We start from the raw sequence: 16,479 nt of genomic DNA on the forward strand, positions 1-16,479 counted from the left end.
GGGGGGGGGGGGGTCTCTCTGCTCTATATGTGGATTGTGGAGCCTAAATTGTCTTGAGACAACCTCTTGTTATCTGGCACTATAATACAATGTTATTGGCAGCAGTAAATTACACAGACATTGCAATACTATCTGCATGCTCTCTTCAAAAAGGGACCAAATGTATAAAGATTCCAAGCAACTTCCAGACCATGTATCAACAAATAACACAGAGACAATATATAATTATAATATTTTATTAAAGTGAATAATTTTCTAGTGTGTGTGTGTCTGTGTGTGTGTGTGTGTGTGTGCACTGTGCACGTGCGAGAGAGAGAGAGAGAGAAATGCACTTTTGCAGTGTGTGTGTGTGTGTGTGAGTGTGTGTGTGTGTGTGTATTTTTCTTTCTTCACCAATGCCCTAGATAAAATACCTGGACATAACATAAGATATAACACATGGCTCAAGTACAATGGCAAACATAATAAATGTACTGTAGGTCCATCACAGATGAAGTTGTTCCCATCTACAGGTAAAGTGTCACAGCTACCTCTGGCCCAGTGATTCTCAAAGTTTTCATTTCAAAAGGACACAAAATAACTATTTGAGAGCGCACAAATGGACCATTTTGTATGCTCTCAGAGTTGCAGACCGGTAAGGGTTAAGTTGGAACCCCCCTCGAGGAACCCCGGGGGTCCCTGCTGGACCGCTCCTTGAGAAAATGGGCTGTTTGAAGGCAGTCATGTTGTTGTACATGTGTAAATTGGAGTCAAGAGACCCAGGCTACAGTACGATGTGAAACATTAAATTGCTTTCCCAGTTATTCTTGCATTGACATCAATGAGAGAGAGCGAAGCTTTAATGGAAAAACAACACAAATATAGGGTTATAAGCAGTTATATAGTCCCTTGGTTGGATTGCACTGGTAAAATAAAGACGGGCAGTTATAAACTCAAACTAAAAGATGAATTACTGGGGGGAGGGGGGAATTTAAAAAAAAATCATGGCTAAAAGGAAGTGATGACTAAAGGGAGAGATTTGCGTCTGGAAATCAAATTAGCCATTATATTTACATGTTAGGCCTTTGAGTCATATTAGATTGACTAAAAAATAATTCGTAAAATTGGGGCTGTTAGTTTTAGGTCACTTTCATGACAGCGTGCGTTATGGCCGTGGCAAATGTCAGCCGTCGGGACTTTTCAGTCATGGGAGTGGGATCAGGACCCACTTTGAGACTGCCAATGTCACCCATGCATTCGTAGAGCAGTGGTTCTCAACCTTTTCAGGCTGTGACCCCCAAAATAATCATATTTGAACTGGGGACCCCCCACCCTGACGAGCACTAAGAGTTGAGGCGATACATTTTGTATAACACGGTTCTATTGTGAAAATGGCGGATCTACATGCTAGATCCACCATTTTCACAATTTCTGCCTCTAATATTTGACAATTGGGCCAATGTTTAATTTGTCATTTTAGAGGTATTAAAATGTCCATAAATTGTCACTTTAGAAATGTACAGATACCCTCTATACACTTAAACTTTATGTTGGTTTGTTTACTGTTGAGTGAGAAAACTATGTTACATATAGCTAAACATCTGGGGACCCCCAAAAATAATTTGGGGACCCCCCTGGGGGTCCCGAACCACAGGTTGAGAACCACTGTCGTAGAGGATGTCCTCTGTGCCACATTGAATCTGTCCATTCACGCTGCAAAAAAAGAAATCCATCTTTGGCTAAAGTCTCATTAATTTCTACCAGTGCAAACGGCCCTTACGCGGTCACACTACTATTAAGCGCTGCTGTGGTTATGAACACATCAAAGCACATTTTCTCATCTTTTTCTTCGGTAAGCAGATTTAGCCAGCACAGAGTCACTCGGGCAAGATCGTATTCCCTTCAATAGGGACTTATGGGAAATCTCTACATTGTATGCCACAATGCAGTGAACCGATTGCGGCCCCCACACAGACTCAATAAGACGATACATATCCTGCACACATATCTACAGCAGTGGTTCTGAAACTTTTTTCCCCTAATGGCCACCATTATTCTGAGAAGGGAGAAAATACCCTGTCAGAGTTATAGACCTGTAATGGTCCATTTGGAGCTCCCTCAAGGAACCCTGATGGTCCCTGGACCCCACTATAAGAAGAACTATAAGAACCACTGGCCTACAGTATATTTTCGCGTAATAAAATAATTTTCTTGCAGCAGCCCTCACCACCAAACCCTTACCTCCCGATATTCATTAAACTTCATTGTTCAAGTTATATTACAGTTTTAATCAACAGCTCTAATTTAATAAGGAGAGCAAGCAGCAAACCCAAGTCAAGACGACCGCCTGAAAAACTAAAAGGACAGAGAGGGATAGTGATGTTATTATGTTGAATAAGCCACAAACATGACTCGCTCATTTAAAAGGTGCAGGACACTCTAGAGCAAATTTTCAATGATTTCACTTCGACCCGGCGCCCCTACTTTGGGCATGGCATTGGGTGAAAAACCTTTTTGATAATTAAAATAAAAACGATCAGGCATACAAACAAGCTCACGATTTGACACGCACATCGTGAGCTTGTAGACTGGCTATTTTACGCAACATTTTTATATATAAAATACGGCTTCCATGGTTTAAAAACACACCAGCTCCTGGATCTCCATACATGGAGGGGTTAATGAAGAGTCAACCGGCCCTCCTCCTAGGGAATGAAAGTCTCCCCCCCCCCACACCCAGTGAAAACAGAGCTTCCTGCACACGATTCAAGCAGTGAAAGAGAATGTCTGCAACGCCAAACGCTGACTGGTTTAGTACAGGGGCAAAGCCGTCCGTTTTCTTCCTCTCTCTTCAGTCTGGCGTCGGTGTTGAAAACCAAGACTGTCCATGGTCCGGTCCGGTCAGGGGGCGGGGGCAGCGGCAGAACTACAGTATAGCAGGAGGAGAAGCGGTTAACTGGAAAGCTATATATAGGCTTACAGGCAAGCTACAGTATTGGCTTTGCGGGTAAGCAGGGCCTGGCGAGCAGAGCGTCACAGGTCATAGTCAAACTTGTACTCCTGGGCCAGGTAGATCCGGCGGAAGATGAGCACAGCCAGGGCCAGGGTGAGGACCGCGATGAGGACCGCTGAGGCAGTGTGGCTGGCTTCCTGCGGGTGGGAGACAGGACAAAGATTATCGTTATTAACGTTTACCACTATAATAATAATAAAAAAAAAACATGGAGATTAACATTTATCGTGAAATTGTCCCTATACAAATAGCGGATCCACACATGTTGTGAGCTTGTCGATCTGCTATTTTTGGCTAATGTTCCCCTCCGAATATCCATGCTGGTTGCTAATAGGACATCGCAGTGAGGTCCCGGAAGTAAACTGCCAATTCATTTACACCATAGGGGATTTCATTATCAGCCATACAATCATAAAAACTTACCAGTAGGCTTGTGGTTGTAAAATGGTTCTATATGCTCCTGTAGATCCCCCGAGTATGTATGCAATCACTCTAGTTTTAGTAAAAACGTGTTTTAACACAATTACTGCCTTTTAATCTGAAGTTTGCTTGGTGCCTTGGTGCCGCGCCGTTTCCTCCGTAGGCCTCCGCTATTATTTTGAAGGGCCAGAAGGGGGTTGTTTTTGTTTTTTTGGATTATCACTTGACGGCAACGATTACGTCATCTAGTCACATGACAGTGTGAGCCCAGAAGAGAAACATGTCTGCGCCCAGCCCGAGTCTATTTGTGTACAGTCTCTTTATGGGCCTCTCAATGGATTTACTATGGAGGACGTTCACTTCGCGTGCACGCCCGATGTGCGTTGTAAACAAATCGCGGACATTACCGATGCGGGCGGGTGCGGAGCGACGTACTGTAAGTAACAATACCTTTACTGTATATACAGTAAGATTGACAGTCCTCACCGTCAACGGCACCATGGTTTTAACCCTTTCAATGACGGTGAGGATTGTCAACGGCAGCAGAACAGTTAATAAAGATCGCACGGAGAAGAACTGCATTACCCATACGGCTAAGAATGTACATCCGGTCACATCGACGTCTGTAATTGGTTGAGCTCGCGGCTACCTCGGAAATAGATACTGCCCCCTGTCGGGCCCGGCAGATTAATGCACTTCATGTTAACTCCGTGAGCGAGTCTTTTTTTTACAAATATGATGCGCTATTTTAAAGATGAAGATAAGAGCGGCCTCAGAGATGAAAATCACTACAAGTCAGGCCATATCCTGGCCTGGATAACTAAACTGAGCGTGGTTTATGGCTTATATTTCAGGAAATAAATGTCATTCGCAATGCTTTGTGGGATTGTAGTTTCTGCAGTTTTGACAAAAATGATGTACACAGTGTTGTACCTTGCCCTTTTTTCAGCTTTCTAATTAATTGTTGCATGCAAAAAAATGTATTTATTGTCATGATTCCTCACAAGCCGGGGTGGCTTTGTCCGAGGCTTAAAAGGTGTTTAAATAAATACTTTATGAAATGTCTATGGATGAAATGCATAGGGAAAACGCTTCCGGGACCAGAGTGAGGACGGGGCAGGGCTTAAACTGCGATGCCCTATAGGCAAGGCAACACACTATTGTTCTCGGTCAGAGAATGACTTGCCAGCAAAGTGAACCTGCTTTCTGTAAACTGATGTTATCTGGGTTGTAAGGCCGGATACCCTGAATATGGGCCAGTCTGATTAGACAATAATGTCCAATCAGACAGGAGTGACATCAAAATATGTAATATAAATGGCAAGAAAGAATTCATCAAGAACAGAACTTTCTAATATTATAAACCCACAAATTACAATCACAATATGTAAATATAAATATAAAAATACCGAATTAATCAAGAACAGTACACAATACTTTCCCAGCGAATTCCTTGCGATTCGTGCCAGTGCAACCACACTTGCAATTTCCCATAATTGCACCTTTCAAGTTTCAAGTAATTTTGAGTTTTTTAAGCATATTTTGGACTATTGCGATAATATTGTTTAACGCAATAATTTTGGCCACAATAGTATGGTGCTGTGAATGTTCACATGGTTCCACCTGCGGGTGAGGGGCATGAGGGTGGGCGGGGAAGGCAGAGAAGGCGGGGGGCCGGGCTGCTCTCTGGTCCTGCTGCTGCTGAGCGCGGCGCTGCCGGGGGCTCAGAGACTGACCGCTGCTCCTGGAGGTCGCAGGGGGACACGGGGCCTCCTCACTGGCAGCTGGCGATGACGAATCCTCTTCTGACCGCTGGAGGGAGGGCGGGAGAGAAGGGACGTAGTAGTGAGTGTGGGAGGGATTCACGACGGAAACACTGGAATCTACATGAATACAGGAGGTATATTGAGTCATAGACTGGCGTGTGTTGCTTCTGTCATGCACACAAGGACCCCCACTTTGATATTCATTAGGCCACGAACCCCCACTATACAGAATTTGTTTCTCTGGGACCCTACTCTAATCAAAAATCGAGAAGCCTTAAGCCCAATGCATAATACAGCCGAACAGCCAAAGTTTGTTCGGTTCAGCTGGGTTCAGACTACAACGTGACATCATTCAGAGGTTCGGATGGGCCACAAGTTCCACATTGTTTACACATTGATTCCGCCCAGCTTCAAGTTCCTTCTGTCAGCACTAGCAAGTGAAAAGCGAAAGGGAAAGCCTCCATACCTCCGTCCCAAATTCCCCAAAGCAAGTTGCAATATAAAAAGGTATTAATTTAACCATCTGTTCCACTTCCAGCAATGCTTGCGCGAGTCTCCACTCACCATCAACAGTGCAAGCCGTGAGCCACAGAACTGTTTGTGGCAGTATCAAATTACATTTGAGTACCTGAGACGAAAAACAGTCTAAGTCCATATTTTAAAATGTTGAATTTTTGATTTACCAGACTGTAAACCACAAACTAGAAGTTTTTAATCAGTTAAATTCTTAATGCACTCCCCCCTCATTTTGTTGAATTAGATTTTTTTACTTAACTCATATATATTAGGAATTATAAGACATAATACTTATGGAAAGTGGAAAAACAGTATATCTCCAACAGTTTGTGGAACAACTAAACACAGTATAAGACCGTACAAGCAATATTCAGCAGACAAAGGGAGCAGATAACATTAAAACAGACAATTGAACAAAATGAGGGGGGAGTGCGTTTACAATTTAACAGATTAAAAATGACTAGTTTGTGGTTTAGTCTGGTAAATCAAAAAGATATCTATATTCAAAAAATAATAATATGGACCACCGTTTTTTTACTTTCATTTTTTGGGGGTTCGGGGAGCCCAACCCAACCGAACTGATGTTGGTTGTTCTAGTGTTAATTTAACTCTGGGAGTTACAGTCCCATAAGGGCAAATTTTGCATAATGTAGCTGGAGACCCCTGGAACGTTCTCAAGGACCCCTGGGGTTCCCTGGACCCCAAATTGAGAACCACTGAATCAGGATGGGAATCAACATGAATACAGGATTTTCATGCAAAACATGCAATCAGAGACCGGCTCGTGCTGTTCTCTCGCGCACATTCAGTGTGTGCATGTGTTGTGCACGCACACACGCAAACGCACACGCACACACACGCACACAGGTTTGTATTAGTATTCTCTAACCCCAACCCCTAAACCTAACCTCAAAATGCTTAATCCTAATCCCAACCTGAATACATTCCTAATTGTAATCCTAACTCCCCCCTTTTTTTAAACCACCATTTCTCAAATTCTACTATGTTTGTGAGAAGAACATTTGGTCCTCACAAGTATAGTAACACAAGTACACACACACACACAAGTACACACACACACACACACACACACACACACACACACACACATGGAAATGACAAACTGGAGCATACAGACATTTCTGTCATTGGTTTATCTTAAGAGGCAGCTGTTATCTAAACACCACAGAGTACAGACGGCACGTTTTTGCTTTTGTGGTCGTTCAAAGCCACGCCGTTTCTTTCAAGAGCGACACCGTTACCGCTGCGTTTTATGAAGAACGCTGACTTTCTGACTTTCAACATCCTCGTTTCAACAAAACTAATGACTAAAGTTATTTTAAGAGAAAATAAGTTATAACCTTTAAAGCCCCGAAAAAATAAAAAGTTCTGAGTGCACTGCTCATTATACAGAAAGCTAAAGCTGATGAAATCCTCCCTGAGGATTTTGTTTAGCTTTCATATCGCTGTCATTTTATTTATCTCTTTAAACTAAAAATAACACTTCAGCCAATTAGAGAATGACTACAGGGAAGCCTGTTGAACTCATGGGATGATGAATATAGGAAGAAGGGTTAGAGAGCGAGAGAGAGAAAGAGAGAGAGAGGGGGGGGGGGAGAGTTGTAAAGACACAGAGAGTAAAGTAATGGAGAAAAACAGAGAAAGAGAAGTGGAAGAAATTATATAAAGCAGTGAATCTCAAACTTTTTCATTTCAAAGAGTTTTCTATGCATTAGGCCAAAGACCTTTGATACAAAATGTTCAGAGTTACAGACACCCAAGGGTTCGTTTAGACCCCCACTTTCTTCCAGTTAAGGGGTAGTTTTTCGTTGCCACTCAGTGTCGCAGAAATTGTTTTCTCAGTGAGGGACAATGTCGGGACACTGCTCTATATATGTAAAGTGTCTTGAGACAGGTTTCTTAGGTTTCCTCCCCACAAACAGTGGTCTGTTTGAGTGAAGTGTGTCAGCATCATAGACGGACAAAGAATTTGCATGCATTCATCTATAACCAGACAAAGGCAGAATGGGATGGAAAATAGGCCAATTTTCCATCAAATACAATTCTGGCATCTAGACTACAAAGCATAGAGTCTATGCCATAGACAATGCAGACCCTGAAGGGTTGCTCACTGGCACAGTAGAATTGTAAGGCATTGTCAACAAAAACGTGAGAGAGGTTCCTTTTCCTTTTAATGGATTATTTGAAATGGATCATTCCCTCAGCAAGGTAATCATGCCAGTGTTTTGAGTATTTTCCCTCGCTTGATGGCTGAGTAGGGATGGGACGATACGCAATATTATCGTTTATCGTGATAAAAAGCTTGTAGATCTGCTATTTTTTGGCAAATGTTCCGCCCCAGGATAATGGATTTTGATTATCGCGATAATATCGTAAATCGCGATTTCTTTTGTCACAATAATCGTGATATGAAATTTTCATATCGTCCCATCTCTAGAGGGATCTCTTGGAGGGATTGGATATATTGTTATGAAATATCCAATCCAAGCTAAAACATTGATCTGACACTAGTTTATCGCCAATTATAGCGGAAAACATCAAGTAAAACCTTTCTTTTCCAGAGATATTTGGTTGATCATCTGGCCCAGCAGTTCATCAGCCTGCCTAACGTCTTGTGCACTGCCACGCTCTCTGTTCGACACCTCCCTGCCCACATGCACACACGGCCACAGGATGGATAAGAAAGTGGGATTTTGCAGTCCAGAAAAAAGAAAAGAAAATGAAAATTAGCATGATTTATTGGCACTTGCGAGCCACCGGGAGAAGTCTCAGGCCCCTGGGCTGCAGCCCCGTGAGGTGTCAGGCCGTGCCTTAATCGGGGCCTGGAGACAGATGCAGTATTTCAGCACCTTTATAATTGGACAGCTCCAGTACGGGTGGCACAGGAACACACAGACACTGAGGCAACAACCGGGCAATATTTCAAGCAGGCCACGTTATGGTACAAAATAAATAAACTAAATAAACTACCGGTAGTTCCTTTTAGTTGTTGTTGGTGTCTGCACAGCCATGTTGAAAAAGAAAAAAAAAAAAAAACGCGAATCACAATGGGCTAAAATAGCTTACAGTAATTTACTAATTTTGGCCTTCACGCTAATGGATGTTTTATTCCATCGTTTATTATTAGTATTGAACTGTCTGGCACATTTGCAAGCTGCGCTGATCCCGGTGAAGTCGAGGGCCATTAAATGTCTCGAAAGACCGCTTCCAGCGGGTCCATGGCACTGGTGGTTCACATGGCAAGGCAAAGCCTAAAGTCAGCCGTTCCAGGCCACAAAAGGGACTGTTTGGCAAACAACACGCAAGACAGTGAATTGTTCTCTGTAACAATGCACGACCAGAGACTCTTAGCAGCTGTCGTAGGCCTAAACACGTGCATGATATGCAAACAGAACAAAACAAGAGAGGGGACCAAAACATCAGTTTTGAAACGTTTCTAAAATGCCTAAGCCCGCCCCTGCCGGGTTGCAGCTGGCGCCAAAATCTATCCTCTTAGCTAACATCAACCCCTTGGCCATTATTATCTAACCACTTTCAACCTGGCATGCCTATTTTGGGCATGTCATACAGGCCCAAATTCAAAAATAGATCAAATAGACGATCTACAACCTCGAGCTTGTAGATCAGCTATTCTTGCTATACGAATTGTATCGATCACTTAAGTCAATAAAAATGACCCTGTGAAAATGCTGGCATCTAGATATGATAATAGCTGGGGAGGAACTGGTAAAGTTTGTGCACTTGGTGCAGAGTTTTTGTACGGTGTTCTGTTAGGTATGGGTATAAGGTTTTCAAAAACCATCGCAAAAGTTAGGCTTGCCCCCTAGTGGTCTGTTTGCAATTAATCAAATATTAGATACGTCAGTATATGGTTGAAACCCCAAATAATTGATTGAGATTTTTCTATGGATTCTGTTACTATTGGGTATGATCAACATAATACTAAAAAATCATGATAAAAATAACTACCGGAAAGGCATCATTTACAAAAGGGGCGTCCACGATGGCTGCCGGGAGCTAAAAATGCCTATAAACTGGGTTTTAATGTGTAAAAAATGCATATAAAATATGCAATTGGTAACTCGTTTTTGAATTTTGGCATGGTGTTAGGTATAGGGATGTGAAAAAAAATCGAAAATCGACTAGAAAATCGACTCATACTCACAGCGACTCAAAAAGTATGAGTCGAAAAATTGAATCTTTTTTTATTATTAATTTTTTTATTATTTTTTTCTAAAGTTTTTCCCCCAAAAAATGTTTTAATCGCTTCAAAAACGTTATAAGCGTTAATGTTTTCCAAATGTGAGAGGACCGGTGTGTGGGTCTCTGTGTCGGAGACGAGTGCATGTCTGTGTTGTGCATGCTTGCATCGCAGATTCGCATGCATGCGGCGCTAGTCAGGTCCGCGGACTACTGGTTGAGAAACACTGCTGGACTGGTCTGATGCGCGCGTCATAGCAGTGCGCGCTGACTTGTTTTGTTTACGTGCCTGTGTGCATGCATGCTTGACACGAAAGCTCGCTTGGCAGCGTCGCCTCGTGTGCAGTGATTTTGTCAAGATTGACAATAAAACAACACAAAATACACTACTCGTCATTAATGCGAAACACACGTGGACGCGGTCGGGGAAGGAGAGCGGGGCAGACAAAAGCTCCACATTGATACACCAGCCTGGGGTGCCAGCCACGGCAGCCAGAGCGTTCCCACTACGTTCCATGGACTTTGTCACTCCGCTTCTAGTCTCTAGAGAACAGACTCTGTGCGCTGTGGACACCAATGATTTCACCTAATCCTTTCCATCCCTCATGGTGGCTCCCAGGCGTCCACGGGGCTCTCCGGGACGCCCCTCTGCGCTACTTTATGTTGACTGGACTGTATTTCATAACCAAGAGAAGCCATAACAACTATGTGCCAAATCGATGAGCCCGTTATCTTCTATGATAAAGTGACACCCCCACACACACTCACAGCATGGAAAGAATGTCCCTAAAGCATCGTTCCACCCTACCCACGTTGGTAACGGAGATAGCTCATTAAGTAGACGTGGGTGGATTGTTGGGGGATTCTGGGCTTTATTTTGTCAAGAAGAGAGGGGGGGGGGGTAACTTTGATTTAGAGCAGGGAAGCAAAAATACACTCTCGAAATGTAAAGATGAAAAATCAAGATCAGATGAACGAGTTTGAAACACTCCCTGGTGGCACGGAGCTCAGCTAGGCCTGTCACAATTATAACATGATCACAATTATTTGATATAAATCAACATAATCGTCACAATGGTTTGCATGTGGAATAATCAACACACATATTCAAACATTTTCCTTTTCTTTTCTCTGAAGAATCAGCTGATCTACTTATAGACTACTTATAAATACTGTTTTGAAAGTATAAAATTATTAAATATGTTAGAAATGCCTTTATATTTAAGTGATTTGTACTTATCTGCTCAGGGCAATTTTTGTTTATGAAGCCTAACAGCACTTGAAATGTGGTTCCATTCATACACTCTCAGAGTCACAGTCCCGCAACTCCTTAGCCCATTAACTCATACCCTGCCAAAAAATACGTTTTCTATAATAAAAACGTCTTTTTAACTATGGACCTCCCTGCCAGACGTCTTCTGGACGTCTTTTTTTTTTAAATAATAATAAAAAAAAGATTGGACCTCCAACAGTGCGAAATTGCATGTTTAACCCCCATACCAACCCCATCTTTCAAACATGGCAGCCATGTTTGTTTACATTTGAAGAAAACATAAGGGCTGCCTTCTCCTGAATGCCTGAACGGATTTCCAAGCGGATTTTTTTGTTTGAAAGCTGTGAAAAGCATGCACATGCATAGTGCATGATCTGTGCACGAATGTGTGCACCAGCGTGCACACTATTTGTTTAACCCTTTGTTGGCGAACCGGCAATATAAGAGGTCCCACTTTAAATATGGCACTGACCGAGTTAAAACCAGGAAAGCATCTGTGTCGTTTTAGATTTTAGCTATATATCGTCTCTGTCGGGTGGAAACATCATGTCCAAAACTGTTACTTTTCAAGATTCAAATTCAAATGTACCAGATGTACAAGCCCGAAACGCAGGGTGATGCAGTTTGAGCTTGTAGATCTGCAATTTTTTATGTTTTTGAGTGCTGCCGTAGTATGATCAAGTACGGCATTCATTTGACGGGGCACCCTGGGGTGCCGTGATGCCAGTCCAGGGGTGCCGTGAGATAATTTGACAATATTTGGTATTCATCAATATCACTACATCAATATCACTTTACTATGCTTAGTAAAACAGACCTGATTTGCACTGTACACAATGAGTTATTGTTCGCTCTTCACCAAAAATAGCAGATCTACAAGCTCACAACGCGTCACGTTGTGATGCGTAGTGAGCTTGTAGATCGGATAGTTTTGGTGAACCTTCCCAACCAGAATAGGCATGCTGGGATGCTGGGAAGTATAACGTTATTTTCAGTCAGTTTTGATGGAAACGGATATTTCTCCAATATGATGTAAGATTCTAACCATTGTAACTCATGGGTGCCGTGGATGAAAAAGTTATTTACAGGGGTGCCCTGAGTCAAAAATGTTTGAAAACCCCTGCCCTACCCTACTCTGGGAACCACTGGTGTAGGCAGGCCCCACTCCTCTGTCCACGTTACCTGTTCTGCCGGGACCCCCTCAGAGTGGTCCAGGGTCTCTGAGGTGGACGTGGTGTCTCCCTCTGTGTGTGTGGAGGAGGCCTCCTCACTGCCCTCTGCTCCTCCTGTCTGGCTGGCCTGTCTGGACGAGCTGCTCTCCGCCTGCAGTAGCACACAGGGGAACACCAGGCCACCAGGGCTCTCACCATTATGGAATTTTGTAATGAACACAGGAACACGAATAAAACATTACATTTAGGCTTTGAAGATGCCCAGGCCAGGGCAGATATGACAAATAACCTAAATATACAAAGACATTACTGACAATAACTTTACAAAAAAACATTAGTACTGGAAATAGCTGATCTACAAGCTCACAACACATCGCATAGCGACACGTTGTGAGCTTATACATCTGCTATTTCCAAAAGAATATGGCACATGTTTTTTTTTAAACGTTTAAAAATATATGAAAATTTTTCAAGATGAAACGTTATGACGATTATACAAAATAATTGCGATCATGTAATACTTGTGACAGGCCTAATGGCCACCATTGTCAATGTCAACGTATCGACAGCAATTCCCTCGTACACCCGAGTTACACCCATGGCAATGTACTGTATCTTACATGCAATTAAAGCAATTATCAGAGTAAATGGATGGCGTAGCTGTAGGGATAGGATGGTCACGCGGCTCACCTCATATCCCATTTCTTCTTCTTGTTCCTAGACTATACCGTTTCCTTCCGAGCTTTCCAACGGTCAATAAGAACACAAAGTGGAGTGCAAAAGAAGTTTCTTTAAAAAAAATAGCTCCAACATAAGCGATTCCTTCTGGGGATTTTTCAGATGGTTTACTGCCCACAAATGATATCCCGACTTTACTGTGAATCAATGGGTGATATTTCTTTGTTAAAATGAGTGTCAAATGCAGCACCTCCATATCTCTCACACATTGGGTTCAGGATGTCATGTCTCACCACAAGCTGGAGAAGTTAAAAATATATCACATGGATTCACACAATAGAAATGTGAAACTCCTGAGTCACTTTGATAAAAGATTTACCTCTAGTAATCTGGGTTAGAACGCCTGATCCCCCCTCCCAAACTATTGGAATAAAGATTTGTTTCTTTTCACATTATTATTACAAAAACAAATCACTTACGCCTGCTTCAACAGGAGCTGGTGTTTGGATTCAGAGATTCTATCAGTGAGTGTTTCTCTACTCCTCAGCACATAGTCAACAGGCTTTGCCCCAGTGATTTGTGTACTTTATTACTGGATAAGTAGCATTGTGTGTGGGGGGATGTTTGTGCTGTGCACGTTTGAACGGAGTGTGAACCTTGAAGTTGATCTGCCGGGCTAGTTCTTGGTCCTTGCGGTCCTCTGGGCTGGAGTCGCTGTTGGGGGAGGGAGCATGTAGCGCTGTGCGCATGGAGCAGCCACATGCCTCACAGCAGAAGTCCTGGGACCTGGTGTTGAGCAGGACAGTTGGTCATTACAAGGCAGGTAGATGGCAGCCTCAACCCAACAATACATACCATTTAAGTCCTACTTTATACTTCATATACTGGTGTGTGGTGTCACACAAATTCCACTGTCACACACTGTGCCTATCGTAATCATAGATGACAGCTTTGCTACTGACCTTCCCCACTACTGGCTAACCCTGTCTGCAATCCATCCTGCCAACTGTCCAGAAACCCACATGTCCATTTGCCCTCCTTATCTGTCCTCTCAACGACCACCAGTCAAAGCTCCCTCACATGTGACAAAAAGTCTGATCAAAGCATTTCCAGTGGCAGTGGCATGACGGGAAGCATCCATTTGCTCCCATTTGTACACTTTCAGAGATATGGGGGTCATTTAAAAAGAAAGTTTGAGAAGCATTGAACTAGGCTAAAACAATACAGACTGTAGAGCAATACTATTCTTCCATAACTATACAAAATGTAGCCACGCGCATCATATTTATACAATACAATATGCCATAAAAGAAATGTGTGGTGGTGGCAGCGAAAGAGTGGGGGGGCGCGGTGGGGAGGGAGGCTGACTGACAGCTCTCGCAAATCCCTCCGGGGCAACAGAGAAAGTAGAGATGAAAATCAAAGTGAGGTGCTATCGCAGCCGCAGGCGTCACAGGGGATAAACAACCAGGTTCTAGACACATTCTGTCTCTAGCTTATCTCCATGTGCTAATGAAACTCCTAAATTCAGTTTGTGTTTTAACTCTGGGGAGTGTACAAAATGGAACAAAATGGACCCGTGTACACTCCCAGAGTTACAGTCATTTCAGAGACCCTCTGGTGGGCCACGGACCCGAGGTTGAGGAACAGTGGTCTGCACACAGCTTATCTCCATTAGGGATGGGACGATAAGCGATATTATCGTTTATCCTCGTGATAAAAAATACTCACAATAATCGTATCGTGGAGATTTAATTTATCGTGATATCGTCCTCTGTCATGCACTGGGATCAATTCACCTTTTATTTGCCGAGCTGCATATTCCGGTACCACTTAAATCCTTTGGTAAAAGGTACTTAATATACGCACTTACAGTCTTTTTTCACTCTCTATCAGATGTCTTTGCCAAAAAATAGCCGATCTACAAGCTCACAACGCGTCGTGAGCTTGTAGATCTGCTATTTTTTTGGCAAATGTTCCACCCCAGGATAAAGGATTTTGATAATATCGCGATAATATCGCGATAATATCACGATAATATCGCGATAATATCGCAAATCACGATTTTTTTTTTGTCACAATAATCGTGATATGACATTTTCATATCGTCCCATCCGTAATCTCCATGTGCTAATGAAACGCCTAAATTCATCAGCACCCCTGTAGCCTCTTCTGCTAATAGGACAGCGACATGGTGTTAACTCTCTCTGGCTTCTCAGAACGGGTGAAATCAAGAGCAGAAAACTAGCTGGCACATGCCTGCGATAATTAATTTGTCAAATTGAGAACACGGAGGGCTGGCTCAATTTTCCCATATAATTGGACGTGGTGGAGGGCAGGTTTATTATGGTCAGGGGTTGATTACATAATAGTCTAGCAGCCAGAAAGTGAACCCGGACATTTTGAGTACCCTAAAGTTTTATGTTAGAAATGTTGAGTATGGGTCCCCAGCAGTTAAAAACTGCCGGAAGCTAACTTGCATTATGTTGGGCAATTTTCATAATTAGAATAATTCGCTTTAATTAGCATAATCACCTATAATAATGAAAAATATGTCAAAAACTGATTGGCCGATTTGAACAATATTGGAGTGGTTTTGGGGGTTATTGAGGATGCTGAATCCATTTCTGACATTTTCTAAATTCAAAATGGCCGTTTTAAACCGGAAATGGCCATATACCAACTTAAATTGGGATGATTTTGATACTTTTTTGTTGATTTTCCAAATGATGAAGTGACTATTTTTGATAGGCTATTGTGGCAGTCATTGTTCTAATAATTTGTGTGGATTGTCTATATTTTGCTTTTGAAATGCAGATAATCTATAAGCATATAAATAACCACATTTATAATTTAATTCATAATCAAAATCAACAAAAAAGTATCAAAATCATCCCAATTTAAGTTGGTATATGGCCATTTCCGGTTTAAAACGGTCGTTTTGAATTTAGAAAATGTCAGAAATGGATTCAGCATCCTCAATAACCCCCAAAACCACTCCAATATTGTTCAAATCGTCCAATCAGTTTTTGACATATTTTCCATTATTATAGGTGACTAGCCCTTACCCGTTCAAAGATATGAGCTCTGAAATGATGTGCAGTGTGTGGGTTATAGGGTTCACTGTGCATACAGTATATGAGGGATGGAAAGTAACTTTAACTGGTGCTTACATGATAATATGTAGGAGCATCAATGTAAGAAATACCCGTTTCGTTTAATGGCTATAGAGATACTGTGTACCGATCTGCATGATTTTTGGACAACATCTGTAACAGGGCCATGACACTCCCCCCCACCCCCACCCCCCTGCCTGCGCGCGCATACACACACACACACACACACACATCACACACACACACACACACACACACACACACACACACACACACACACACACACACACACACACACACACACACACACACACACACACACACA

General features: G+C 42.5%; 1 protein-coding gene across 3 annotated transcripts in view; it reads right to left on the reverse strand.

Moving 5' to 3' along the window:
- Positions 1–220: 220 nt before the first annotated feature.
- The window catches only part of ube2j1 (ubiquitin-conjugating enzyme E2, J1), a 49,347-nt gene continuing 33,088 nt past the window's right edge, over positions 221–16,479 (reverse strand). For all 3 annotated transcript variants that reach the window (XM_080745361.1, XM_080745359.1, XM_080745360.1), the window contains exons 6-9: positions 13,695–13,824; positions 12,371–12,511; positions 5,036–5,224; positions 221–3,129 (exon numbers count right to left, since the gene is read on the reverse strand). In XM_080745361.1, coding sequence (XP_080601487.1) covers positions 3,013–3,129; positions 5,036–5,224; positions 12,371–12,511; positions 13,695–13,824 — 577 coding nt within the window. In that variant the 3' untranslated portion in view covers positions 221–3,012. The remainder of the gene's footprint in view (positions 3,130–5,035; positions 5,225–12,370; positions 12,512–13,694; positions 13,825–16,479) is intronic.

The sequence above is a fragment of the Nannobrachium achirus genome (genome assembly GCF_963921795.1).
Source record: "Nannobrachium achirus genome assembly, chromosome: 16".
Classification (NCBI taxonomy): Eukaryota; Metazoa; Chordata; class Actinopteri; order Myctophiformes; family Myctophidae; genus Nannobrachium; species Nannobrachium achirus.